Source organism: Taeniopygia guttata, chromosome 5 (assembly GCF_048771995.1).
Source record: "Taeniopygia guttata chromosome 5, bTaeGut7.mat, whole genome shotgun sequence".
Classification (NCBI taxonomy): Eukaryota; Metazoa; Chordata; class Aves; order Passeriformes; family Estrildidae; genus Taeniopygia; species Taeniopygia guttata.
In genome coordinates, this window is record NC_133030.1 from 58356976 (window position 1) to 58382413 (window position 25438).

A 25438-nucleotide genomic window follows, 5' to 3' on the forward strand; every position below is an offset into this window, starting at 1 on the left:
ATCACAGTATGTTGATGGTACAATGGCTTTTTTTGGATATTGCTGTAGATTCTTATTTGACCAGATAAACAGGACAAGAACAGACAGTGTGACTTTAGAAGGTGAAGATGTGATGCTGGGCCATGTGAATGAGCATCCACTCCCTGCCCACTCTTCCTCTGAACTGTAGATCTGCTTTGGCTGTGCCACAGGAATTTCACTGGGCAGTTGAATTTTAGTAGAAAGCTTTTATTCTAAATTTTGGGCAGTTGAAGGTCATTTAGGCGGTTCTGGAGGTATGAACTCCATTTAAAAAAAGAGGATTCTTCTGCCCTGAGCTTCCTATTCTCTCTTCCTCCCTGCTCCCTCTGGACTTTTACCTTGCTGCTCTGTATTGTTTTTCCACACAGTTCCTGGCTTTGATGTCTGCAATGCTGGATTTTTTTTTTCCCTTTACACACCTTATTTTTGAAACCTTCTACTATTTTTGTGACCTTCTGGGATACATTCCATTTCAAGAGCATTCTTTGCAAGACAGACTTGATATAGAGAGGAATAGTCCCAACTTGGTTTTACGGGACATGTTTTTACACCCTGAGAGTGTGCGTTTTTAACCCTGCAGTGTCCTTCCCTGTGCTCCCACGGGTGCTGTGCACAGCTCTGGTTTGCACCCACGGGAGTGTGGAGCTTTCCCAGAGCTGTGTGGGTTGCTGTGTTGATGGGGAATGCTGTCTCCGAAGGATGCTGCCACCAAAAGCAAAATGCCTCTATCTGCCATCCAACTATTTCCACACAACCGACAGTTTTAAGGCTTTATCTGCATGTATATCCCCTGAAGGGAGTCTCTGGTATCCTGCACTGTTGGTTTCCTAAGGGAAGGAAAAAAATCCCTGCTTGGAGCAGACCCTTTGAGGGATTCAAAGTTCCCTGGAGGAATGAAGCCCTGAACCGAAGGCGTCAGGTGCAGCTGATCCCAGGAAAGCTCAGAGCTTAAGTGGGGTTGAGTGGGCATGGAAGGGGGGGAAGGAAGGATTTATGGCCAGAGCCCAAGGTCAGGCAGCTGGAGATTTACAGAGCTGCTCTATCTGCCCTGATTTCTTGGATGTGAAACAGCCACTGAGGTGTGCAGAGGAGACTTGGCAGGTTAAACACAAACCCACGTATGAAATGGGAATTGCAGCAAGGAATCCTCACTCTTCAGCTGCTGGATATACAGGAACTGTATCCTGCTGGGCTGGGATTTACAGGAACTTCCAACATTGTACATAATTTCTGTGTGTTCCATACAGGGCTCCTGATGCTATTTTTTTCAGAGGCAAGCCCTAGAAAGCGTGGCTGGCTGATGTGGCTGCCAAAGCTCTGCCACATGGGCTTTGCTTGTCAGAAGTGAAAAACGTGGCTGGTGCTTAAGGCACTTCCAGAGTAAACACCAGCAACAGTCCCTTCAGCTGAGACAGGCAGTTGTATTTAAAAATGCTTCAGTCCTAGTGAGAAAGGCTGTGGGTCAGGGGACTGTTTCCCAGGGCTTGTTTTTAACCCTGGGGATATTTTTTTAAGGACTTCATGTGCTCCTCTGAAGTTTCCAGTTTGGCTGTGCTGGGGCCAGTGATGCTGGCTGGTGTCTGAGCCTACGCAGAGGGGACAATGCTGGATTGTTCCAAATGGTGCTAAACAGCATAGAGGCTTTGCATCATCTGCTGAAACCCAGGAATTAAATTATTTTTTGCTTCCACCCTACCAAAGAAAACTTAAATCTATACCTTCAGCCCGTGATGGTCTTGTGGGGGCCAACCCTGTGTAATTTATGCAAAAGCAAAGCAGGAGGATGATCATTCTCACTCCCTATAGGATGACAGATGAAAAGATTTGGATCACCCTTATGAGACACAAGAACAGCATCATTTCATTTGTGCCTGAGTGCTTCAGCACAGTCACTACACTGAATTGATGGCAGAAATGTGTGGCAGCAATTACTGCCCTGAGGGTTGCTCTGGAAAGAAACACAAAAAATTCATTTAACTCCTGCACTCGCCACTGCAAGGTAATTTGGACCTGCTATATTCCCAGCACAGTTGTAAATTTAAAAATAAGCAAAGCCAGGGCTGTTGTTGGAGAGGGACTAGATGGTGCAACTGATCAAAACACTCTACTCCAGAACACACCGGAGGAGAGTTTACAAAAAGCTGCCTTTTAAATCTTGTGCCTACGACCAATTTCATTCTGGAACAAAACATGGTTCTTCCAGCCTACAATATGGAGTGAGTCATAGTATTGCCATTCTGCTCCCAGCACAATTGGAGCATACCTATGGTATGAAGTGGGAGAAATATTTGGCCCAGAAGAAAGCTCCAGAATGTTTTTTTTATGTACTGTCAAGACACGCTGAATAAATGGAGAGTATTCTTTCCATATTGCGTAATTCCGACTCTCCTCATTCTGGGTTTTTTTTTAGCAGAACACGCAAGGGTGTGCTTATCTTCAATGAGTTTTTAAACCCAGATGAGTGTAAACATGATTATGGGAAGGACTTTCCTTGCCATGCATGGAGGCAAATGTGTAATTACAGCTGCACAGGGGCTGAATAAAGATAGGGAGGGAAGCTTTTAGTGGCAGAAAGGACAAGAACTTGCTGTGGTCCATAGTCCCTCACTCTGTATTTCTGCTGCTCCCCTCAGGGCAGAGTTCAGTGATCTCCAACATCACTCATGTGGGTATGGACTCAGCAATGCTGGGAGAAATGGCATGAAGGGCAGTAAAGGAAAGCCTGGCTGCCCAGCTGGGAAGGCTTTTGGGCACAGGGTGAAATCCCTGTCCTGTCCATGCCAACAGGAATATTGCCTTCAGCAGAGTGATTCCACTCCCTGTGTATGAACAGACACTGAAACAGAAAAGAAATCACGATGTGGTGGCTGACTGGGAACTGTTTTGGCAAAACAAACAGGGCTTAAACCTTGAGCTCTTTCAGGGGACAAATAAAGGCAGGAGCAGCTTTAGTGCACACGGCGGGGGCAGGCGGGGCGGGCTGTGGGTAAGGCTTTGGTCCATGACACAGATGATTTGGCCATGATTCCTGCCCTGCAGCTGTGTGACCCTCCCAAGCCAGTGCCTCTCTCCAAATAAAATGTGAGTATTGACACAAACCTGCTTTTATGTATTGCTGTGCTTATATTAGAGACTGCTTATGGGTTGAACTTAATGTTTGCTTAATATATCCTACTCCTTGATGTTAAATACTGTTACTATTAACTGCTGTGATGCCCACAGGTCTTTAATGATCAAATCATCTAAAATAACAGTGGTTCATTTTGTTTTTAAGCATGCAATAGTGTGCAATGGCTTGCTTAACATTAGGCAGCGTATGCATTATTCTGCCGTGCTTGTATATGAAGTGTGTTTTTTGACCAAACAGCCCAAAAACCTTTCTTGCTCTTGGTAATGAGAGCTCCCAGAATCGGAGAGCTCATGAACATTTGAACCCTCCGGAGTGTGAAATAATAATGGCCAGCTGGTGCCATTTCAGTGGGGAAAGCAGTGAGCAAATGGCAAAGATATGAGAACTAAATCTTGTTTATACCGCACCACTGAGGACCACTAAGAAACTGGTTTGGTTTGGTTTTAAGAGGATTTCAAAACAAAGGGGTTTCTCAAAAATCTCTGCCCTCTCAGAACAGCAACATTCCTCTGTACACTCAGGATCTTTGGACTTCAAGTTAGGAGCAGATTCTCAAATAAATAATAGATTGATCACTGCTGAGAGCCTCTGGAGAAATTAGGATGAGAAAAATGTCAGGAAATGTACCCCTATATATCTCTTCAAACCCATCCCCTTCAGTTGAAAGGCTAAATTGTTGCTGGTGTGTTCATAAGGCAGCCTGAGGTGTCTGAGGGGCTCCCTGACACTTAAACAGATGGTGGAAGTCAGACACTCCTCAGGTTATGTCTACCTGGTCAGTGATGGATTGGTGTCCAGAAAACCAGGGCTAAAGTAAGCTGTGGGTGAGTTATGGAAAAATTACATCTTCTTGTAATCACAGGAACACACCAGGGACAAATTAACTCAATCCTACAAATCATTTCATCCTCATAACCTTCTGTTCACTTTGTAATTTTGAGGTGAAACAAGGGCTGTATCCTTTTGAACTCAGCACCACATCCCTTAGCCTCTGCTGCCGTGTTTGCCTACGTTTGCTCACTCCAAAAAAGCTCTTTTTTCACTCAAGGCTATGTGGATGATAGCAAACTGCAGAGGCTTTTTCTAGCAAATATGCTTTCCCTCTTGAACATTTTTCCCTGGAGTTTTTCCCACCCCTGTTCCTTCAGACATATTGATCTCCACAGTCTCACTTCTTCCTGGTATAAGATCTGTTTTCTTTTAAGACAGCTACAAGTCTGGGAAATATACACCCTGGTGTCCAAGAGGGCAGAGGGAGGTATTTCTAGAAATAGCTGGATGACAAACAAACCACTAGAAGTTCTAGTCTTGGCTACCTTACTATAAACTCAGCCCATAGGTTTTTGTTTTTTTTTTTTTCTTTTTCAGAACTGAGGTTTCCCATCTGCCAATGGGTGAATACAAATCCCAGAGATGTTAAAGAGACATCTGGAGTGTATCCACTGCACTCCCTGTGTCAGTGATCATCTCCCAGTTACTCTGTACTTTTGCTGAGCTAAGGGAATTTGTGGCCTTCCCTCCAACTGGGTGACTGCAGAAATTGTGATGTCAAACATCCACTGCTACAGCTACCAAAGTCTCTGATGCTGAGACTCCTACTGAGCACTTGTATTTCCATAGCCAAGGGTTGAATGACCACCCAAAGAAGCCAATCTATAAACTAATGCAGTGGGTGCTGAGGGTGGGCTTCCTGCTGTCCTGCAGGGAAGACCCTGATGGCTGTGACAGGACCCTTGGCCATGGAGGAGCTGGGAACCTTCAGCAGCTCACGAAGCTGAATGAGAGGATTTGAACATCTTAGAAGTCAAAATGAGGGGGGAGAATTTCCCAAGGAACCCAAAATGTCTGTTTCCAAAATGAATTTGAATGGGATCTCCAACTTTACACGGTGGTTTCAAAAACCCTGCCCTAATTTTCCATAAGAGGTAGATATATTTTTCATCCTCTCACATCTGGCTATGGCCTGAGGTGTGCAGGCAAGAGAGAAAACTTTTCCAGCCAACTACATATTTTTCTACCCTGGGAAAGACTCCATTGTACAGTGTGAATGCCAAAGTCCAGTTTCCTTCTGGGCTCTGCACATTTTTTGAAGTTGGTGTTTATTTTGCCTGATCTGCCCTGACTTTCTGGTTCCTGTTACTGTTCCCTCCTATTGTTGCTGGTGAACTCTGGCCCTTACCAGGATTTTGGTGGGGTTGCTTTTCTCTGAGCAGGTACATGGGAGATTTCCCATGTAAATGATATCTGTATTCCCCTACTGATCAACCTCTTATTCCTCTGATTATTCCAAAACATGGAGAGAAATAAAGTTCATTAATGAGCCCCTGTAAATAACAGGGATGGAAATAGAGAGGGACATTAGAACTGTTGTCTTTGCTTAGCAAGAGGCATCTGTGAAATGATTTTTGGGAAAATTCCAATGGAATTCCATTTCCAATGAAGTGGAAACTATAGGTACTTCTCCAATTGTTTATATAAATTAATATAACAAAGAACAAAATTCGGAAAAAAAAAACCCCAAACATATGGCTTGTTTGTAATCTAATTCTTTGACAAAAATAAAGCATAGAATTATTAATACATGAACATTTCCCTACATGTTCTGTAAATATATAAGGAGAAAATGGATAGTTTATTTTTGAGAAGTTATCTACTGCGTGTCTGTATCTTTATTCTGATTCCGTGGGAGCTTAGAATTTTGCACGGAATTGCATTAATTAAAATACCTGCTTATTTTTCTTATTTTACTCATCTATTGTCTTTCTATTATATATCATACATTCTTTCACTTCAAGGATTTCCTGACTTAGATTTGCTTGGCCTCAGCTCTGTGAGCCTTCCAAAACCAGACAAACCCAAATCTTGTGTGAGAACAGCCAGCCTTGAAAAAGATTGCCTAAAGATCTATCACTCCTTCCTTTTTCGATCTGAAAATGTACTTACCACAATTTCTTCATGCTGAAGATCGTCAGACTAAAAGCCATTTATTATGGGAACAGGCATAAATATTTACAACTAATAGAGGCTATATCTAATTTTAGGCACCCACACCCACCACACTGACTGGGAAAGGAAACCAGCCTCTTTCAGGTTATGCTTTCAGCTCTTCTAAGGAAGAAAATCCATCAGGCACCCTCAGTAGTGACTTCTCACTACTTCTGTTGTCTCTGTTTTATTTCTTGCCTGACAGCTCACAGCAGGAACACATTCAAAAGGGTTGCCCACATAGGAAATCTGAAATTCAGTGGTCCTCAGACACCCCAAATGAACTTCCTTAGGTCAGATGTAATTCATACTTATGACAGGATTTTGAGCCCTCCCTGGAGAAGCTCCTGGGAAGGACTGACTGTTTTAGCTCCAGGCTTATGGAATGAATCCCTATCAAACAGCAGTGCCTTGGTTTGTTGACATGACAGACAACAGAAATGCAGATATATGGGAGGGATCCTGCGGCAGAAATGGGAATATAGGTTGAATTTCAACCGAACTGATTGTGCAGAACCCAGTTCCCCTAACTATAATGGTGCTCTTCCTAAGTGAATCCAGAATGAGCTCCCAATCAGGTCCTTTATATTTCCTTCATAATTTACTAGCAGCATTCCCAGGATGTGGCCACAGACACCTCCCTCCATGTCCACTGGGCAGCACAGCTAAGTCCCTGTTCCAGTGTCACTAACTTTGGGAACCACTCACTGGAGCAAGATTGTGTCTGGCAGAGGGAGGATGACCCTTGAAAACCTTTGAGAGTGTTTGGGGTAATTTCCTTCTTCTGGGAATCAAACATATATATGGTCGTATAAATCAGAAATGTGGATTTATTGGACATTTACATGATGACAGAAGTCATCAAAAGAGAATAGGGAAAAAACCTTCTGCATTAGCCTAAATCAGAGTGAGTGAAGACAGAATGAGCAACACTCAGCTCAAAGACTGTTTTCCCTTCTCCTGAGCACTTGTGTGGTTCTGCCATCAGGTTTGCCAAGGCTTGTGAGGATTGCCAACCTCTCCCTGCAACCACTGCAGCTCTTCATGTTGAGAGAGCCCAAAACCACACCTAAACTCATATTATTTGAAGCACTTGGAAATTTTTGTCTCTGCTGCACAAATATTTCATTTAGAGGAAGCCTGCCCTTGGTTAATAATGGTTGCACTACAGCAACTGGAAAAAGGATAATAACAACAGCTAAGTAGAACTGGCCAGGGGGATGATAATTCAGCTTTGTGACAACTTCTGAGGTTTTACAATTTGTTTTCATTTTACAATGGAATGAAAACAAAACCTTCAGATATTATGTTTTCAATTTGGGCCTTTTTTGCTGCACTGTCAGAAATAACCAGAGGGCCCTGAACCTCAAGAATTTGTCCTTTCAAGTATTTAAAAAATGCTTCAGCTTTCGTGAATCAGCATTTTCTCTTGGTGGGACAGTTCACGAAAAATGCTCTGGCCAGAACTTTTGCTAACCCAAAAGTTCAAAACTCTGAGTCATATCCCCCAAAACATAGTTGTTACAAATCACTTGTTTCATGATTTATGGACATCTTCTGGACTGTCTGCTCTTCAACATACCTTTCCCCTCTGTCCTCTAAGGATGCACATTTCTTTCTCACACTTCTCCACTTCTTCTCTCCTATTTACTTGGGCATTATTTTTGGTTCTCATGCAGCTCCTTGGCTCCTATGACCTTCCCTAACTTACACAATGCTGAGATAATATTTTTATGGAATTCTGTGGCAGGGCTTTGCCAGGAAAGAGGTGGCTGCTGGAATGGACAGCGGACACCATGGGGTGGTCCCACCACCATCCTGCAAAGCCCTGTCTGGCTGCTCGCTGGTTCTCACTCATCTCAGATGACATTTTCCATGGGGCAGAGCTGACATCTGTCAGGAGGAAGAACATCTGCTTTCATGTCCTTGGCCCTGGCCAGCTTGGCAGCATCAGAGGGAATCAGAAGTGCCACCTGGTAATAATTATCACCCAGGGCGTGTGGGGCAGCCGCTATGTGTGCAATGTCTGTGGTTTGGTTTTGGACCCAGCTGCCTCAGAGGTGGCTCTGCAGGATCTGTATCTGGTTCTGGCCAGCTCCATGGCCTATGCTGTATTCAGGAAAGCTTTGGGAAGACAATCTGTCATTATTTTTCTTTAATATTTCAGGTGGAAAGACCCCACTCATGAGAAAGAAAGCAGCGTGGAAAATAAATACCAAGAAAAGGAAATGTGGCTATTCATTCTGAAAGCTGGAGGAAGCAGCAGAAAGGAAATCAGGACCTGGAAAGGCTACATGTGATGGAAAGTACAAGGTGCTTTCTAGTCAGGAGGTTTTTGTAAGAATTGTCTCATGCACCTCACCAAGACATACTGTGAACATATTTGGCCAGGGACAAGACTCCCTCATGTCCTCGGGATTTTCCACTCTGTTGGGCATGTCTCAAAATACTATTCTCCTTGCAAAATCATTGCAAGACTCATATTATTATTTTTATTTTCCTAATCTCTCACTTTCATGCATTTAAATAGAAGGCAGGGGGAGAGAAACCCAGTTGGGAGCACCATATGGAGAGAACACAAGTTTTTGCTGTTCCCCCATTATCTTGGCACAGATTGCCTTTGTGAAACATTACTTCAGATTTGGGACCTCATTTTGTATTCACACTCCCTGTTGCTTCTTCCTTCCTTGGAAGCATTAGGAGGGACTTATGGTATTGCTACAAGGAGCTCTTTACAGGAAAGGAAGTAAATTGAGCAATGTGATTCAAATAATGGAAGAATGAATTATTTCACCATTTTAGCAGCTTCCCATGAGGGACACTCGAGGGAGAAAATGCACTTAACACTCTAAAGTATTAAAATAAAGGAACCACAGCAACCTCACCCAACTGGACTTGAACCAAAGCAAATGGTTTAGGTAAATGCCTAGCAGATCTTCAAGTGGCACAACCCGTGAGAGACTATTTCTGTGCGTGGCAAGGAAAATTCTCCATATTAATGACATCATGAACTGGCTCAGCTAATTTGGACTTCATCCATAAGGCCTGGTTTCTGGCAGATTAGCTGAATTTGTTTTGAGTATGAACTCCTCTTTTAATGTTGAGATTGATCCTGTTTTCATGGCTGATATTCCTGGAAAATATTTTCTTAAAGCTGTACTTCACATATGTATATTTTTTAATGGGAGGTGTTGCTCCCTTGTATTCCTGGAAGAGGCTTAAAATATCCTGAGCAGTAACTAGAAAGTAATGAGATGAAGGGAACTGTGCTGGATTTTTGCAATTCATTGGTTACATTACTGGCTACCCAGAACAAAGCAGTGCTGTACTGTGGAGGTAAAGTGTCTTTCTAGGACCTTAAATAGTAGCATCCTAATGGCCTCCTAGAAGTTGTTCATGCTTTTGTTGAAAATTTTGATGGTAAATTTTCAATCAGCAAAAATGGGCTCAAACTAGACAGAAACTACAAGCAATTCTACAATCTCCTTTTTGTTTTTGATACAGCTGAAAATAATTTGTGAGTAGCTGTAACTAAACAAAAATAAAGATGCAGTTTCAGAACAGCTCTCTAGAGCTATTTTGTGATTTCTATGCAGATACACCAGGAGCCCTTAATGGAGTTTGTGTGCCCATGTGGAGCCATTTGGGAAGCAGGATCATACAGCCCAAGCCCAGCTGGAATGGACAACATGAGGTCCTGGGCATTACTGCCACAAGCCATGGCTTGATACAGACAGCATGAAATAGATCGTCTCAGGAGGCATTTTCAGTGTGAGTTTGTGCCAGAGCTGAGATTCCCTTGTGGAAATGCCTCAACTTCTAAATAAAAAATCAAGTCTCTGCATTTCTGCTGCTTGTGGACAGAGACTTCAGCGACGGGGCTCCCAAATTTAGACATAGATGTTGACTTTACACCTAGTTGTTGGAGAAAACCAGTTCTGAAATGGAGCTGGGGGCGTTGCTCAGAAACCATGTGTGTCCTAGATGGGGAGGGTCTGGCCTGTGAGGACACAGCACCTGGATGGCTGCCAGCTCTGAAGACACAGCATGAGACAGTTTGTGAACTTAAAACACATTTTCCAACCTTATGGGATTTTCCTTTAAGTCTGTTCTCAGCAAAGCAGCATATTATTGCAAATAGATGCTCTTTTGGTCCCATCTCCCAGGGGACAGAAATTAATGCTATGTTTGAACATGTATGTTTTCCCACTCACTGCTGAAGCTGTGCTTTTCCTTAAAGTCTGCAGAAAGCCGAGCATGAGCAGATACTGTTAATGCCATTACTTCAAAGTTATAGCTGGAGTCAGTGCCAGAGAGTCTTTAGGAAGAGCTGTGGCCTCTGTTTGCAGGGCTTGGAAAGCAGTTTCAGTGAGTCATCTCAGGCATCCTCCTGCCCTGTGGCAGGACCTTTCTGTCCAGCCCCTCTGCACAGCCCTTTTTAACTCTTTCAGGTGTTTATGTGCTGGCTCCTGTGCTCATCCCTGGGACTGCTGTTTCCATGAGGCACTTGCACACTGCCCTGAACTAGGAATGAGGATGTTGGTACAGCACTGTGCTGTTTTTTCCCTCTTGCTCCAATGCCATCACCCTCCTGACTGTGCCTCCTGTGCCACTGTGCTTGGGAATATTTTTACAGCTGTCCATCTCCTTCCTTTGGGAGGTTTGCTTTTTTTTTTTTTTTTTTTTTTTTTTTTTCTTCCCCAGTATTTCTCCTGTCAGTGAAAGTTTTTTTCCAGCCTTTGCTTCCCCTGAGGGTGGTGGGTGTATTTATGGATTCATTGCTGTGCCAGTTCCCGAGGTAAAAAGGCAACCCTGGGGCAGCCCCAGTGCTGGCTTTGCTGCTCCACGGGACACACACTGAATGTGGAGAATTGTGTTAGCTAAAATAACAGCCAGTCATGGTCCTTCATGCCTTCTCCTTCCCTGAGACCCCAAACACCACTTTGGATATGAGGACTAGCTAGGGGACAACAATGCCCAGCAGGTGACTGTGTCCCCCAGGACCGTTCCAAGCCATCTTGCCCCTCCTTGGCATAAAACATTGGGTGACAATTCATAAAACTTTCATTTTTTAGTAACATATTTTCTGACTTGGGTGGAAGACCCATAGCTTGAGGTGCAAGACAATATAAGTGGAGAATGGCAAATGGTCACTTTTAAAAGCAGATGAGAAATATAATAACTTGTATTTTTTTATTGGAAAGATAATAATTTGACAGGAGATGTCATTACTGTTTAATGACTTTGTCTGAACAGAACAATTGAAGGAAATATGTTTGCTCTTCCTCATCCCTTGCCATTTCCATGATGTCATTAGGTCTGGCCATAACAACTGGAAATTCAGGACATAGGAAAGGCACTGCCTGCATGGCAAAATCTGCTCAGTGATGCAGAGTAGCCATGATGGGCATCACTAGTGCAGATATCAAAGTATCAAGTTTATGAAGAGAGCAGAAAATGAGAAGCAAGTCAGAGCTACTTAGCATTGACTTGATCAGTAACTAAGCCATTGCAATGATGACTTAGTGAAAACACTGCCACATCTGACAGAAATGAAGTTTTAATGTCTAGGAATTTGGTTTCCTAGACTTCTTTGCTAAGTTTTGTTTTTCTTTCCTACATGTGGAGCATCTTCTGCTGTGAAGCATCTGCTTGGCTGCCTGATCCGCCACCACCCATAAAGTGGCTTTGTCCCCTCATCTGGGTTGCCTGGCCACAGGTACTGAGTCAATTATTGATTTTGAGATAGTGGATGTGATTAATTTCAAGCTGTAGACATTGTCCTTCAAGGGCCAGAGGCCACAGTTTCAGTTTTGGTCTTCTCAGCTAATGTCACCCCTTGCAATGCTAGGCAGATGACAAGGGGAGGGAAAGGCTAGGCCTGACTCTCTTGGAGTAGAGGAGAAGAAAAGGATCATTTTTTAAATTCCCCCATGTCTCTTTGCAGCAGTCCATTGCTGGGTAAGCAAAATTTCAAAATCTGTTTGTCCATCCATATATCAGAAGAATCACGCCAGAAAGTTATTTTCTAAAGCTCTGGGCACAAGGTGCTAGGTTGGGCCAAACTCACAGCCTGCAGCCTGGTGTCTTATCTCTAACAAAACAGTGAGCAACTTTAATATAATTTGACATTCACCAGGCCAAATTTAGGTCTTGTCCTGAACTCTACACCAAGGTTGTGCCAGCTCATTTCTTGCAGAAGTCTTTTTCATTAGCTTATGATAGCACTCAATCTCCCCAATACCCAGTTCAACCCTGTTTTTTTGCACACCTTGTTAAAATTCTGTCCTCGAGAACTTTTATAAAGTGGTAAGTTCCCTGGGTTAATCACATACCATGCAAAGAAATATTTCTTTTTAAGCCATTTGACTTTTCCTTCTTTCCAATCCATTCCCTCAGGCCTGTGGCTGACCTTAAGAAAAATCCCATCATTCTACATCCAAACCACCAACACACATCCAAATGGTCTAACTCCTTATTTAGTATTCTTTGTGATTCCTCTTGCCCTTCAAGCATCACATATCTGATACAAAAGAATAGACAGCAGGGCTTAGGTGGAATTTAGGCTGGATAAATCTGGATAAAGCAACATGGCTGCACCATCTACTCCTCTAATTCCTGGCCCCATCCTTTGTGATGTGTGCTGTAGTTTCCTTACTCTCTACATGCAGTTTTTAGACTGCCATTGTCATCCATGGCGCAGTGTTGTCCTCTGCTGTGCTGGAAGTACCAGGACATCCACTGGCTGCTGACATGGGCTGGAGAAATCAGTTCTCTGTGAGTCCTGGTGGGTGTGGGATTGGTGCAGAGCTCTTCTGGGCCTCTCTGGAGCACAAAGCCAAAGTGGAACCAAACCAGGAGTGGCAGCAGTACTTAAGAGAAGCTGCATAACACAGCCAGAGGCAAAGGTAAGGAGCAGCGAGGGTGCTGCAGGCTCATCCCCATTACAGCTGTAGGGGCAGGGGACAATGGGGACTTGGTCACCACAGTGCTCAGAGCACTGCTGCAGAAACCATCTGCTCAGAGAAACAGAAACCCAAAGCACACACCTCTGTCTCCATGGGCTTCGAGTGGATTGTGCAGCCTCAGGACAATACAGGGATGTGTGTGAGGAAGAGATAGCAGCGATAGTTATCTCGGCTCTTTGCATACTGACAGCACCTTCAGAAGGAAAAGGCCCTAAGATGCTTGGGGGTGTATGTGGAGCCTCCCAAATGAGTGTGGAATATCCATGGTGATTCAGGAAAAAGGCATCTTTTTGGTAAAAAGACCGTTCAGGCTTCCTGGATGTGAAAAGCCTGAGGACCACTACATCACCTCTGACTTGTATGACTCAGGACAGAATTCAACCTTCTGTGGGGAGACTGAGAATTAGTGGTTCTGTAAAATTCATCTTCAAAAAATCCAGCCATGGAAACATTTGAATTGCACTGGTGTGTTTGTGGTGTCGCCATACCTTGACTGTTTTATTGGGATCCCTGGTCTATTCTAGATGATACCAGGAAGATTGGCAGAGAAGTCTTTTCAGCTCCTGAGAGGCAAAATGAACATATCTGTTCAGTGGCTGCCAGTTTAAAGAAGCAGCTCTCAAAAGAGTCAATGCTTTCTTGTCTCAAGGCTAAAGTTCAAATCTGTGTGATCAAAACTGGATGAACATTAGAAGGAAAAGAAACCCCACTGCAAATATCCATGCAAATAAACATCACAGCTCTCTTTCAGTGCTATTTATATCTATTTGAGTTTAATGACCCCAAACATTGTATGAAGAGTTTCTCTAATGTGCTACCAAGACTGTTTATAGGAGACAACTGTCTCAAGAATGTGGCAGTGTGAAGACTCCCACGGCAGCACCCGTGCAGAAATTGTAGATCTACTTAGGCAGTCTTTTCCTGTCAGAGTTTCAACAGGGGAAAAAAAAGTGATGGTCTTGGGGTTATCACTTACGCACCATGGCAAGCAGGGATGGGTTGAAAGCAGTTGCATTAGCAATCAATTCAAAATGGCTAGCACACCAAAAGTGTGGTCAGATGCGCTCTCGTGCCTGTAGCTGGGGAAATTTGGGATGTTAGGGCTCCCCTTGGGTTTCTGCCATGTCTTGGCTGGTGTTTCTTGCTCCTTGGGGAGAGGCTGCAAGGCAGAGCTGCCTGGTGCTTGGCGTGTCTCCCCTGGGTGCTCCTGCCTGCCCCAGGACAGAGAGCAAGCAGCCTTGGCAGCCCCAGGATCACTGACAGCCCACTTCCAGCTCCTTTCCTCCATGGGGGGACATGAGGAACAGGGATTGGGGTAAGTGTGTGATATACAGGCAGGGCACAATAGATCTGTGGGTTTGCACAGGTATGACCTGCCTGCTCTGGGCAAGAGCAGTCATACAACTTCTGTGCTACTAAAAATGCCAGAGCAGGAGACTCTCCCTTCTTGCATGGCTTGTCTGGCCAGCAAGGCTGGGATCACCGTTCTGTGAGACTGGTGCTGCTCCAGCCCACTTCAGTGCAAAGTCAGACAGATTACATTGAATCATCACTGAAGAAGAAAAAATATGTCTCCTAACAGTAAGTAATGTCTCTCTTCTTCTATATTGCTTTTAATTTACAGAGCCCCAGTCAGGGCTGAGCTATTCTGTTTGCTATTAATTAGCTGATCACATGCCAGTGCTAATTTTTTTCAAATGGGTTCTCTATTTATAAATGTTCACCAGTTTGTGCCGACACATGAGGGGAGGGAGGGACATATTTACACCATCTACTTTTTGCAGATGCTTTGCAGTTCTCCTTTGGAGGGATTGACCTCTCTCATTTATCAAAGATGGAACTCTGGCTCCTAAAGCTGTTTGTATGGTATTAATCTCAGTACTGTGGCTGAACTAGACTTGAGTTTAAGACTCACAACCCTCTTTTCCTCAGACTTCAGCCATGTGTGAGTCCAATCACCCCTGTCTGCACAGTGGGCCAAGTTAGCTGCGTGCCATTGTTACTGCTCCTTAAGCAGAGAGAGTTTTTTTTTTTGTTGTTGTTTTTTTTTTTGTTTTTTTAACTTACAAGAAATGCACTTCTGGAATAGAATGGAATAGTTTCAGTTGGATGGGGCCTACAGTGATCATTTAGTCCTGCTCAACCATTTCAGGGCTGACCAAAACTCACAGCACATAATTAAGGGCATTATACAAATGCCTATTAAATACTGGCAGCCTTGGGACATTGATCACCTCTCCAGGAAGCCTGAAAATAAATTTTAGGGCAAATAAATTTCATGCTAAAAATTGCTATGTTTTTAGGCTTCATGAATATAAAATGGGATGCTCAGTGGCTTCCTAAGTAACAACACACATTTTTCTTATGTATTTCACAGAGCAAGCCAGCTAACTTTGGTACTATTAAACCAACTCTGTTAGTTGTTGAATTGTGTTTTTTTGTTGGTCCAACCTCAGCCCTAAATAAACATTTGTAACCTCACATAGCTAGGCACAATACAAGTCACCCTGGCTGAGAGACCTTTGCTCACGGAAAACCAGCATTTGGTGTTCAAAGGAGTGGAACCAGCATGTTAAAGCATCTACTCACTATCCAAACAGCCCCTATTGTTACAGTTATTGCCAGCAATATCCTGTTTGTCACTAGGATAGCACTTTGGTGAGCCTGCCCTAGAAACAGCCATTTGCCTTGTGGCTAAACACTTCCAGTACGGGACTTGGAAATTCACCAAAGCAAGGAAACCTACTCAGGGCTCTGGCCTCCAGCAAAACCTCTTCAAAATGCCTTGAGAAATAACCAGACTCATAAAATTCCATGCATCCAATGAAAGAAACCATTTTCATATCCAAGTAACAAATTTGCCCTCCCCATCTGTCTGGCATTGCTCTGATCCTACTCTACACCCGTCACATCCCAACACTGGCTACACGCCCTGAAGAAATTCGGTTTTGTGGACTGTGGGTGAAATCTGAGGCAGGATATTACCAGAGTGGAGCTAATAACTGGTCTGGACTTTTGTGCAGTGCAGCTGCACGCATGGTGATCCACCAAGAGCTTTTGGTGCCAGGCACCGCTGCATCCGAGCTGCAAATGCTGTGTGAGTTATCTGCAGGAATATCTGCTCCTTCCCTGGGGACACTCAGCTCCTGCCTTTGATTTTCTTAGAGGCAGGTTGAGACCAACTTTTATAAAGTGGTTTCAAGCTCTTTCATGTGCAAGGCACTGGATAAGCACCGTGCAGGGATTCAGCTGTTTCTTCCTCCGACCACTCCTGTGGCTGTGTCCACCTGCTTCAGTGCAGGAGCTGAGATGCAGCAGGGCAAGTGCACAGAGCTGGTGCTGCAGGGCCATGAACAGTTAAAACCTTGGCCACAGCACTGGTGCTGCTGGAGCTTTTCCCAAGCTGGGCTGGAGAGCATCACTGTCTCCCCCCGAGTCGCTGGAGTCGTGGCAGTGAGAAACTGCTCTGAGATCACCACTGGAATCCTTGGGTTTTAATGCTTCCCCTCCCCACTCCCTACATTTTCCATTAGAAAGAAGTGAATTGGCAAATGCCCCAGGAGTCCCAAGCAGGCTGTGACCTGGTGAGGCAAGAGGAAGCCCTTACTAACACACCGCTGCTGGTAATAACACCTGGGTGGAAAACCTTCCATGGAAAGTGAAGCTTTGCAAAAATCTGCAGGAATTAATTGCTTTTGAGCATTTCCAGCACAGAAATGAACCATTGAATCTGATGTTTTCAGCTTGCTTGGGAAAACTGAAACACTTGGTTTCAGCAGTGGCAAGGACGGGGGTAGACAAACCATTTTCCTGGGGTAAGTTCAAATGTGATTTTCCAGAACCTCCTACACCCTTCAGGATCTGTCCATGTATGCAGCTTTCCCATGTGCTGTGCTGCCACCATGCCCATGGTACCTGTGTGACCATGGTACTGCTGTGCCACCTCTCCTGTTCACCATGGGCTGCCACACAGATGGATGTGGGAAATCCAGTGGAAGATCCTAAAAACTGTAAGCTCAGTGGTAAGGTAGCTCCAAGTGAGTTCTTTGCTCAGTCAGTACCCACAGTATTTTAAATAGGCTGTGGTATACTTTATGCCATGTAATATTTTTATGGGTGGGATTTTTTTCCAGCACTCTGCTCTAGAAGTAATTCCTATTGCTCAACTCTGTGTGCAATTTTGTACTTAAATCGGTTTAATAAATTACGGGATTCCTCAAAACACTGAAACTCCATTTGTGATCAATGCAAGTTTTGACCACTGCCACTGGGCAGGGATTGTCTCAGAGCAGCATGTTAATAAGCAGAGCTATTTTTTCACCTTATCTTGATAAGTTTTCTTATGGAAAATACTTTTATATTTATGTGCTATAGTAGTTAAGAAGATGGATAAGAACAGCTGGAGGTTAAATCTTCAAACTTTGAAAATGAGGCTTGATTTAAAAGTGCCTTCATACTCCTTTTACCCCAAGGAAATCAGGTTTATGCTACTTCATCTTCCCATCCTTCTCTCAGCCCTTGTATCCCTCAGTAGCTTTTGAGCCCAGTGGCAATTTCCAACACTTCTGACAGAGGAAAGGGAATCAAAGCAAGTCCCTGCAAGTCACCTGTGGCTGGTTAGGGAGGAGAAACTCAGAGTGGTGCCCCCATCAAATGCCACATATGTGCCCCAGGCTCATACCAAAACCACCAGGACTGATGCCCACGTGGTCTGGCACCAGCTATTGATGGCTTTTCCCATAGGCAGAGGTATTTGCAGGGCATGGAAGAGAGTGGGAGAGGGGCAATGGGTGCTGGGATCAGCATTTTGTAAGGGATGAGCAGATCTGAAGTTATCACAGGAAAGTGGATATAAGGCAGCCCTTAGGGATTCTGGCTCATGGAAGCATGTATTTCCAACAGGCAATATTCTGTTGTCTATCTTTTCTGTGGAAATGTTTTGTTGTTGTTTTTTTGGGTTTTTATTTATTATTTTTTTTTCCTCCCCTAAAGGGATCACTCAATCTATCTGGTGGGAAGGGCAGAGAAAAGAGAGAGCTGCTTGCATTAGAAGTGACGCTGCCCACTCTGGTGGAGGAAAAGGTCTTCACATTTCCACGGATCAGATCCTGCAATTACACAGCTTTCTTGTTTGGCCAGTTCATCTGCTAAACCTGACACGGAGCCAGAATGCAAACAGGGATTTTTCCCATTACAAAATACCAAATCTATGATAAGCCACGCCATGAAAATTCAGTTTTTAAGGAGGTGGGGAGAGAATGAGGGAAACTCCAACTGCTGCTGCAAGATAAGCAATGAGTTTTGCAGGGCTCCTAGAATCTGTGTCAGGGATGTCATTAAAAAACTCCCTAAGCCAAAGGAGCACTGTGGGAAGAAAAACAACAGAATTTGGGATAGTAAAATTTAAGTAGATGTTTGAACACCAGTTTTAGCCTATGAAACATCTGTGTGATAACTTTGGACACAGCTGGGTAAAGTCAGTAATTGCTACAGAAAGAGGCCTGTGAATATTGTACTTAACCTGTGGGTCAGTTCTGCACAGCAATGCAGTGAATATCATTGGTGATCTTGATTATGTTTGTGCTTTTTGCTTAAACTACAAATTCCCCTACTATGAAGGACTCAAATCAATCACCTCTTCTGCTTTTCACTACCACCAAGTTGTAGTATTAAAATCTATTTATAGATGGAGTAACAAACATCTTTGAAAGGAGAGTTATATACTGACAGCTTGGAAAGAGACTATGCTAGTTTTCTCAAAGATATCCTAAAATAGGATATAGTCTCAAAGATTATTCTTTAAATAGGATATATATATTGTAATTTATGTATCATTTGCCAAGAGGGACAAGATTGTGATAGCATATATCTATATCTATATCTATATATATACATATATATAGTCTGCAAACTGCAAAGCTCAGAACTTCAAAAACTAACCAAGAATACAAAGTGACAGAGGCTGAATCACATTTGTTGTTGCAAAGCACAGTGGATTTTACTGCATCCCTAACACTTCTTATTTGCCAAAAACTAGACAAAAATCAGAAGCAAACAAATAAGTTCTCTGAATAAATCCTGCATTGTCCCAATTTCATGAGCTGCCATCTAAGCTGCCTGGCAACCATCCAGGCCTGAATGACATTCCTGGACAAGAAGTAACCCACGCATCCCTTTTGAACTGTCCTCTCCTTGAGCTGCCTTCACCTCCCACCTGGCTGTCCTGCAGCTATCGATTAAATTTCTTTTAAAGCCCTTTTCTTACCTGCATAGTGGTCAAACACAGTGGGGACGTACTCCTCTGGGAAGGCATCATTGGCATAGCTCATCAGCAAACAGGTTTTCCCAACTGCACCATCCCCAACCACCACGCATTTCAGCATCTTCTTGGTGTTGTTCCTGCTCCCGTCAGTGCAGTTGTCATTTTCCTCCTTGCAGTTCATTCTTGCTGCTGCCGCTGCTCTTGCTGCTCCCAGGACTTCCAAGTGCACATGAAGGAAAAATGAAGTGCGATTGTATTGACTTTTCCTGAGTTTGGAGAAGGAGGGGGGTGTGGGGAGAGCAGCAAATCTCAAACTCAGGAAATCATACTAATGTTTCCAGGCTGTCACAGCCGCTTCTAACAGTTACCAGATCAGTCAAGAGGATCATGGAGGTGAATAAATTAAACACACAGAGAGGAATATCATAGAAAAAAAAGAGTGATCTGTCCTTTTTCGTTTGTCCCAGTCAGGAAATCCTCATTCTGCCCGGCCGTTCCCAGTCTTTATCGCGACTTCAGAAAATATCAGCAGCCTGCGGCTTCGATCTGCGTCTCCCTTCCTCCAGCCTGGCCGCAGGAACCAGGGATTCCTGTTAAATCCACTCCATTTTCCATTTCATTTCTACATGGAGCAGAGTCTGGAGGTTTTTAATGGAGTTTTTCCTTTCTTTCCCCAGCTTGCTGTGTGTCAGGAAATCATGGGTTTCCTGCTGAATTCCATATTAGGATCAGTGGGCTTGTGAAGGGCTGCAAACAATGGGAGCTCTGTGTGTATTTGTACTTTGGAGGAACTCTGCCAGGACATGGAGAAAGGAAAACACTAGAGGTCCCCCTGCAGAATGAAGTTTTTTAGGCTCTCTGCTCCATCCAGCTGCTCTCTGGGCTGCCGGCCCCAGCGAGGAGGATTTGGGAGAATTCGGAATATGAGAGTGCTGGAGATGCACGGCCAGGCTGCGAGCTCTGCCCCTGTCCCAGGGATTCCTGCTGACCCCAGACACGACCTCCTCTCATTTCAAATAGGTGTTTTCTCCCATTTCGGAAAGGTGGAGAAGCAGAGAGGAAGTATAGTGGCTAGATAATGTCAGCTTTCTGTCTCTATAGCTCTTTAAAGTGTTTGTTATAAAGAATAAATAACTGATTTTTCAGTTCACGCACTCAGAAAGTTTCCCTCGATTTTCCCCTCATCCCCCCTCTTTCAAAAAGGACAGATTTTCCCCTCCTAATGTAAAGATGTAAACACAGACAGAGACAATAAAGTAGAATTAAGAGTTAAAGAAATTTAAAAATTAAACAAACAAACAAACAACCCCTTGTATAGCAGTCTGTGAAAAACCAGCTTTTAACTGCATGATTCCTGCCCCCTTCTCTGGTTTGTTCCAGTGCTTCACGTGCCTCCTAAGTCTTCTCCCCATTTAAATACACAACAATCCACATGTACACAAAGGGCAAAACTTTCCGCTCCTTGCACAGGAAAGATTTTGCAATTTCCAGCAGAAACGGGCCAGACATTGACACAAACCCCAGTGCAGCAGCCCAGCACATCCTGCTGGCTGCATTTCCCCTCCACGAGGCTGGAAAGCTTTGAGAGGGGGAAACACCCCCCTGCTGGCACTGCACCGGTGATAAACACTTCCCCTGCCCTGCTCACACCTGGTGAGAGATAAATGCCCAAAAGTACACACATGTGCACACCTGGAAGTGCAAAGAGCAACTCAGCCTTAGAAAGGAAATCTTTTAGCCCCAAACTGTAAGAGTAAGGACAAACACAGCCATAACGATAGAAGTCTGTAGCCCCAAAATGTGTGTCCTTCAACCTCCCCTGGACAGGCTAAGTCTGTCAGAGCTCTTCAATGATCTACCTGTGCTGGATCAGCTCTGGACACCTTCCCAAGAGGTGCTAGAATTATAGAATCCTGTAATAGTTTGGGTTAGATGGAAGCTCAAAGATCATCTAGTCCTAATCCCCCTGCCATGGGCCACCTTCCACTAGACCAGGTTTCTCCCAGCCCCCTCCAACCTGGCCTTGAACACTTCAGGGGATGGAGGATGGATAAAACATGTGAGCAAGGCTTGTCTGTTCACCTGGAGAGCCCCAGGGAGCTCTGTTTGCTGCCTCTAACCAGGATCTTGGTCATTCAGTAATTTGTGACCTTCCCCTCGTCCTTTCCCCCTCCCTGCTGCTAACAGGGAGCTGAGCAGGCAGTGTTAGGCCCAGCATCACACCCGCCATCAGAGGCATCACTAAAGTGTTTCCCAGAGTTAGGAGATCAGGTGCATCCTCCTAGCTTCAAACTGCAGCCCAAGGCTCAGCTTCATCCAAGAAAAACTGTGAGCTCTGGGTATCAGGGCCTTCATTCTCCAAGCATTAGTTCCACCATCAGCAACCTGGCTGGGCCATCCTGAGGGGCAGCACACGTTGCAGGGATTTAGTCTTTGAGCTTATTTCTGGTTGTCATCAAGGTCAAACTCCAAGCTTGTGCTGTGTTTAGTGGCTGTGCAGCTGAGTAGGTACCAGCACCCTGATCCCCTCTGTGCCTTTGCTTACTAGCCTGGTGACCTGGTGGGGAAAGTTTGCCAGATGTGTAAGTGCATGCTGTTGTAAGGTAACTGCAGAGCCAGAGGAAGAAAAACATTCCAACAATTCATGGTTCAGTTTCCTACTGCATCTATCAGGCAAAAGCAAAAGCTGCCTTGCTTCCCATTTTACACTGGCATAATCTATCTGCGAGCTTCTTTCAACATCAGACATACTCCAGTTAAGGCAAGATTTAATGCTAATTGGGCCAGATTTAGGCCTGCAACAAAATCCCCATGGCTCATTCCTCCCTGATCATAAAGCTGGGCAAGTCCCAGCAGGACTGTGCCCACATCCTCTTCTTTTGCAAGAGGTTAAATGATGAAATTTCATTGCTGTTTTTCCTAGAGGATTAAAGTGATTTTATTCTCTCTTCCCCTTTAAAAAAAGGATCTTCCAAATTTTAAAGGTTTTCTCATGCTATTAAGGGGCTGAACTGGAGGATCATAGAATCAGAAAATCCCAAAATCATTAAGGTTGGAAAAAATGTCCAAGGTCATTGAGTCCAACCTTTGCTCTATTATCACACATCAAGTGTGATAATGCCTCATCCAATGACGTAAGTGCCACATCCAATCATTTCTGAACACTTCCATGGGTGGTGACTCCACCACCTCCCTGGATAGCCCATTCCAATGTTGGACCATCCTTTCAAGGGAGAAATTCTTCCTGAAATCCTTAGGTCTTCACAGACCCTTCCAATTCTAAGCTCTGATGCATGGGACACTTTGTTGGGGACCAGTTTTAGTTAAAAATGCATCAATAAAAGGCCTTATATCCCTCAGAGTGAATAATGGAAGTGCAGCTGTGAAGCCAGAGCCTAAATAATGGATATCCAGGAAAAAATAACAGGAGGAGTTTATCTTGAATGTGAAAGAAGGCTGACATCTGACCTGCAAAACTCAAACTCAGTGCTACAACTTTGCTTTACCTATATAGGTGATATGTGCAGCTTTAGAGGAGATACGATAAAGTTATAAAACAAGAATTGTATCCAGATTGAAAACACATGTTCTTTTTAATCTCATGACTTTATCTCAGTTTGGCAACATTTAGATCAGCTGGATCAAAACATTTTAAAAGCTGGTTTAGTTTTAGCAAAGTTTGATCACATTCTTTTACACCCCTTTACTCAGGGGACTGAGAGAGTGTTTAGCCCTCTGTTACTCTGGGGTTGTTTTTTACTTATCAAGTTGGCTCTGACTTTGCTGTGTGAATTAACAGGTCAGACTTGTCATCTAGCAGTCTGGCAAAGTTTGAGGCAATCCTGTTCCATGTTACAGAAGATTTGTTAACCTGCAAATGGCAAGTGGCAATTCTGTAGGTTAAGCTGACCCTTCTGCACTGCTGTGCAAGTTTCAGCTCCCCTAAGAGCACTTCTGAACAATGGAACTGCCTTCAAGCCCCAGTCTGGAAGCCACTGGGTTATTGGTAAATTGGTAATCATTAGCAAATGTCAGAGAGGTCTAATGATTTTCTAGATCCAGGGCTTTTTTTTTTTTTTTCTATTTCACTAATCAGATTAGAATTGGTCAGATTTTTCACAAGATTTCAATCATTACCATCTCACAAACCCAATAAGAGCAGGATGGTTACAAGCCACAGCTTGGGAAGATGTGTCTGAAGAAAAAAAAAAACCAACGTAAAGCCAACTAGTCTGAATGCTTGGAAATCTTGTTTAAATATGTGTGGTTCTCGGGTATCCAGCCCAGTTTGTTTCCCACTGATTTTACAAGTTTCTAGCCAAGGGCACCACAGCACAAACAGACCTGGGCAGGTGGAGTGAAGATGAGCACTGTGGAGTGAAGATGTCACCTGAGGCACTTTCTAGCCAAGTTTCTCAGGCAATCTCCAGTCTCTGCTCTAGATGAAGTGCCTCTGACCTTTTGTTAATTAATGGATTTACTGGCAGCAGATCTATTCCTCAGGCTGCAGAGTATCTCCAGCTCCCATGTGTTGTGGGGATGCATCACCTTCATCTTCATCAGCACAGGTCAGACAGGGGTGCCTGGCCCTGCTCCCTTGGGGATTAGCAAGTTCAAAGCTGGTACAAAAAATTTTGGTGAAAAGATCTGCAGAACATGAAGGACTTGCAAATTTTTAAATTAGCTCTGCAATTAGCAATATATTGGCCAATTAACTCTACTCTGTACTTCTGTGCAGGCTTACAGGAGGAAAAAAGGGATGATGCTCTGTCCTGCTCTCCCTGCTCTCTTTCCCTGGCCAGCCTGCCATTCCCACGTTTCTCCAGTGCCTCCTGAAATGCAGTGGTCTCACTCTGTGCAATCTTATGAGTTTAAAACCTGACAGTCAGAGCAATGCTCTGCATTAAGTGTTTTCCTCACCAGACCTGACTGATTTTAAGGAGTCTTATTCTTCCTTATGTCTTGTTCTCCTAAATCCTCTCCTGGCCTAAACCAAGCAGATCTGCCTCTACATTCTCACGCTTAAGAAGCTCCCCAGGGCTGGGGATTTAGAAGGTGATAGCACTGCTGTGAAGCTTTTCTCCCCATGCCTTGCTGCTAGAAATAGACACATTCAGCCACTCTCCTTCCACCTACCAGTGTTGATGAGGAAATGAAGTTTCTGGCACTACTGAACTGTAAATTGATTTCAGGCAAATCTTCTCACATTTTTCTTATCCTTTGTCTAATCTGTTTAGGTTTTGAGTTTTTTTTAGGGCAGGAATTGTGTTGGTATTGGACTTAACATAGAAAAACTATATTAAGCTTAACTGTTAACTGTTCTGCTCAAAACCAAGTTTCTCTGGCCATCAAATTCAGGACCTTGCCTGGACTATGTTGTTGTAAGAGCCAGCCTTTTGCAGTAAAAAAAATCTTTGGGACTTTAAGACATCCCCACAGTCACCATATCTCTCACCTCCAGTCTTAGATATTGGGGTGGCTCCTGTTTGTTCTAGGGTTGTCTGGATGGCCCTTCACATTGTGCTAGGATTTAATTAAATGAGAGCATTTTATCTTTATTCCCTCCATCCTCTCTCCCCCTTTCTTTCTGTCAGCCCCATTCATCAGCCTCCCACCCCAGTAAAGTGCTCACTGAGACCTCAAGTGAATTTGATATATTCAAAAGCAGAAGCAGCAAATTCAGGGGAAAAAAAAGTGTGTGGGGAAGGCAGTTTTTTACTGGGCAGACAGTGATCCCTGTTACCTGATTCTGCATCCCTGGCTGCAGACAGTGCCCTGTGTGTGTCACCCTCCCCCCAGCTGGTGGTACTTATCCAGAGTCTGCATTTCCAGCAGTTTTCTGTTCATAGGTATTTGAATTTGGGCTTTGAGGATGAGTTTTCCTTGGAGGTGTGAGAGTTCCCTCTGGATACTGGAATATCGACACCTGGTGCATATTCTCCCTGTTTGTATCAGAATTCTCTCATTTCCTTCCAGAAAATCACTGGCTGTTGCTTCTGCCTTGTCTGCTTTCTGGTTTTGTTCATCCATGGCTGTCTCATTTCTCTTCTCTTCTCTTCTCTTCTCTTCTCT

The 25438-nt window shown here is 44.0% G+C and overlaps 1 protein-coding gene across 1 annotated transcript in view; it reads right to left on the reverse strand.

Annotated features, from left to right (window-relative positions):
- The window catches only part of RHOJ (ras homolog family member J), a 55551-nt gene extending 35273 nt beyond the window's left edge, over positions 1-20278 (reverse strand). Inside the window, exon 1 of the mRNA XM_002200597.7 lies at positions 19370-20278. Coding sequence (XP_002200633.1) covers positions 19370-19547 — 178 coding nt within the window. The 5' untranslated portion in view covers positions 19548-20278. The remainder of the gene's footprint in view (positions 1-19369) is intronic.
- Between the last annotated feature and the right edge of the window lie 5160 nt (positions 20279-25438).